Raw genomic sequence first — 2,668 nt, forward strand, 5'->3', positions numbered from 1 at the left:
AAACCCCCTTTGGCTGGTATTTAGTCCTTCCGTTTGGAACATAATACTGCAAAGCAATATTATAACTAGTCATTAATGAAGCCTGAGTAATTATAAATTAGTAGACCTGAGTACAGATTATCTTCAAACTTGAAGAGTTGGCTGGATTTGTACAAAGTGAAATGGTTGGCAATGAACAGATGCAAGGATATCACTGTTATAGCCTCATGCAGTAAAGAGCATGTATGCTATATCACAAGACACAATAAGATGACTGATCAAGGTTTTCACTACCTCATCGATACGAGGCATTTTGTATCAAGCAGCTGTGGCAGTTGTTTGACTTCAAATGACAACTTTAATATCCACATTTAACTTTCAACTTTTTTCTCAAAATGAACATATTTTTTTCTTAAATCGGTCCTAATACTCTGTTGTAGGCACCTGAACTGTAAAGTAGGAGCTCAGGATTAAAGTTCCCTGTTGAAATCGAAACAAGAAAGCCAACAAATATACACTCGTCGATCAAGGTAAAGCAGTTTATTTGAAACCAACAGATAGAATATATCTGAAAGACAGTTCAGACAGTTCAGTGAACAGTGTCGTTATTAGAGCAGAAAGTGTAGGAATTTTTTTTCTAACAATTAAATGGTCCAAACGAAATTTGATAAGCCTGGAAAAACACAGTTCTTTAAAGTAACACATTACATAACTGCGCTGATCATTTTTGTATAGTCCCTCTTACATATCCAGGGGTGTTGCTGTGATCAGTTTCTAAAAGTGAATAACTCAGCATTCCTGTTAGCCATGTACAGTAGTCGGATGCTGCGCACACAGCCGGCAGCAGCTTCCTGAAGCTCCTCGTCATCGGATCCCATCATGTGGATCAGTGGCTGTGGAAGTATACAGGACAGAGCTGACAACCAGCAGAAGAATGTATTCCCAACAAATCTCATTTACTAAAGAGTGTTTCTCAAAACTGAATTAAAACACCAGAAACACATCACATTTCAAAGCATGAGATGCATTATAATACACCAGTCCACACATTGGTGTGGTTAGCAAAGAAGCAGAGGCAAGGCATTCCTAGGATTTTCCCAGAAAAACCAGAAGATGAAGTGAGCTAGCCTGTGGGTGAAAAAGCTGTGAACTTACAGAATAAGTCCAGTTAAAATCTAAAAAACTGCTGTTCTTCTACTTATAACCACATTATTTTGTAGAAAAATACAAAAGCAGTCTGCTCAGTGTCGAGGAGTGTGTGTGAAACATTTGTGTTTCATGTGATTAAAATCCAAATATACATTATGGAGTAGTGTTGCAACTCTTAACTGGTACATTAATAAGGGCAAACATAGACACAGATTTAAAAAGTATTTCTTAAATTGGCACATTCTTACCACCCATTAAAAAAAATCTAATAAAAATGTAAGTCTAAATGGAGGAAACAAAAAAGCAGTTTGAATGTGACTGAATTTTGGAGTCAGATATCTAGGTACCACAGCACTGTAACTGACCTGAACTACTTCTTTTTCATGCATGGTAATACAGTTGTTGGGATTCCTTGACAGCTGATACAGGGCCATGGCTGTGCTCCGCTGTACCGAGCCTTCTTTCGACTTAAGGTTACGCACAAGTGGTGCCACAGCTCCAGCCTCACCAAATGATGCCCTATTGCTGCCCCACATGCAGCACTGTGCGATGGCATCAGCAAGATGGTGACGGAGCCTGTCATGAGTCTGGAGAGAAATAAGACGCTACTGAATCCCAGAGAGCATTTTTTACATTGCCCAGAACAAGTTGTGTCTACTAATGCACCCCTCATTAGCTGGATTCATACAGCAGTGAGTGATTAAAGAGCACCTAAACTCAGCATAAAGACGGTATATGAATACTGACAACAACACTACAACCCTGTTGTTTTTCTCCAGCAGTGAGGTGTTCTTACTGTGTTAGTCAGCTTGGCCAGCGATGGGACGACCCCGAAATCAGTGAGGATTGCCAGATTCTCCTCATCTTTGGCTATTTTGCAGATGGCAGCACAAATACTTGCCAGCACCTCACTGTTTGTTGAGCTCAGCAATTTAACAATCAGTTGGAATCCACCGATGAGCGAGCGTGCAGTTTCTCCTGCATCCTAGAGTCAAAAAGTCTGTTATTAGCTGCAAACGAACACAGAAGATGATCAATAGGGGAGCAGTCCTACGAATCCAGTCCAGTGGATCCAGTGAATAAGTACTAACAAAGCCCGACCCTGTTTCCAGAAAATATCAGGATGCCTTTTAAAATGTAAATAAAAACAGAATGCAAGCATTTACATTTTTTTTCTTCCATCCATCCATCCATCCATCCATCCATCTTCATCCGCTTTATCCGAGGCCGGGTCGTGGGGGCAGCAGCCTAAGCAAAGAGGCCCAGACCTCCCTCTCCCCAGCCACCTCCTCCAGCTTATCCGGGGGAACACCAAGGCGTCCCCAGGCCAGCGTGTCCTGGGTCTGCCCCAGGGCCTCCTCCCGGTGGGACATGCCTGGAACACCTCACCCAGGTAGCGCCCAGGAGGCATCCTTGTCAGATGCCCGAACCACCTCATTGGCTCCTTTCAATGTGGAGCAGCGGCTCTACTCTGAGCCCCTCCCGGATGGCCGAACTTCTCACCCTATCTCTAAGGGAGAGGCCAGCCACCCTTCGGAGG

General features: G+C 43.0%; 1 protein-coding gene across 1 annotated transcript in view; it reads right to left on the reverse strand.

Moving 5' to 3' along the window:
- Positions 1-504: 504 nt before the first annotated feature.
- Positions 505-2,668, reverse strand: part of odad2 (outer dynein arm docking complex subunit 2) — a 19,736-nt gene continuing 17,572 nt past the window's right edge. The window contains exons 20-22 of the mRNA XM_013912792.1: positions 1,925-2,113; positions 1,494-1,715; positions 505-872 (exon numbers count right to left, since the gene is read on the reverse strand). Of these exons, the coding sequence (XP_013768246.1) occupies positions 747-872; positions 1,494-1,715; positions 1,925-2,113 (537 nt within the window). The 3' untranslated portion in view covers positions 505-746. The remainder of the gene's footprint in view (positions 873-1,493; positions 1,716-1,924; positions 2,114-2,668) is intronic.

This window comes from Pundamilia nyererei, unplaced genomic scaffold, assembly GCF_000239375.1.
Source record: "Pundamilia nyererei isolate P.nyererei 1_Seehausen unplaced genomic scaffold, PunNye1.0 scaffold00101, whole genome shotgun sequence".
In the NCBI taxonomy this organism is placed as follows: domain Eukaryota; kingdom Metazoa; phylum Chordata; class Actinopteri; order Cichliformes; family Cichlidae; genus Pundamilia; species Pundamilia nyererei.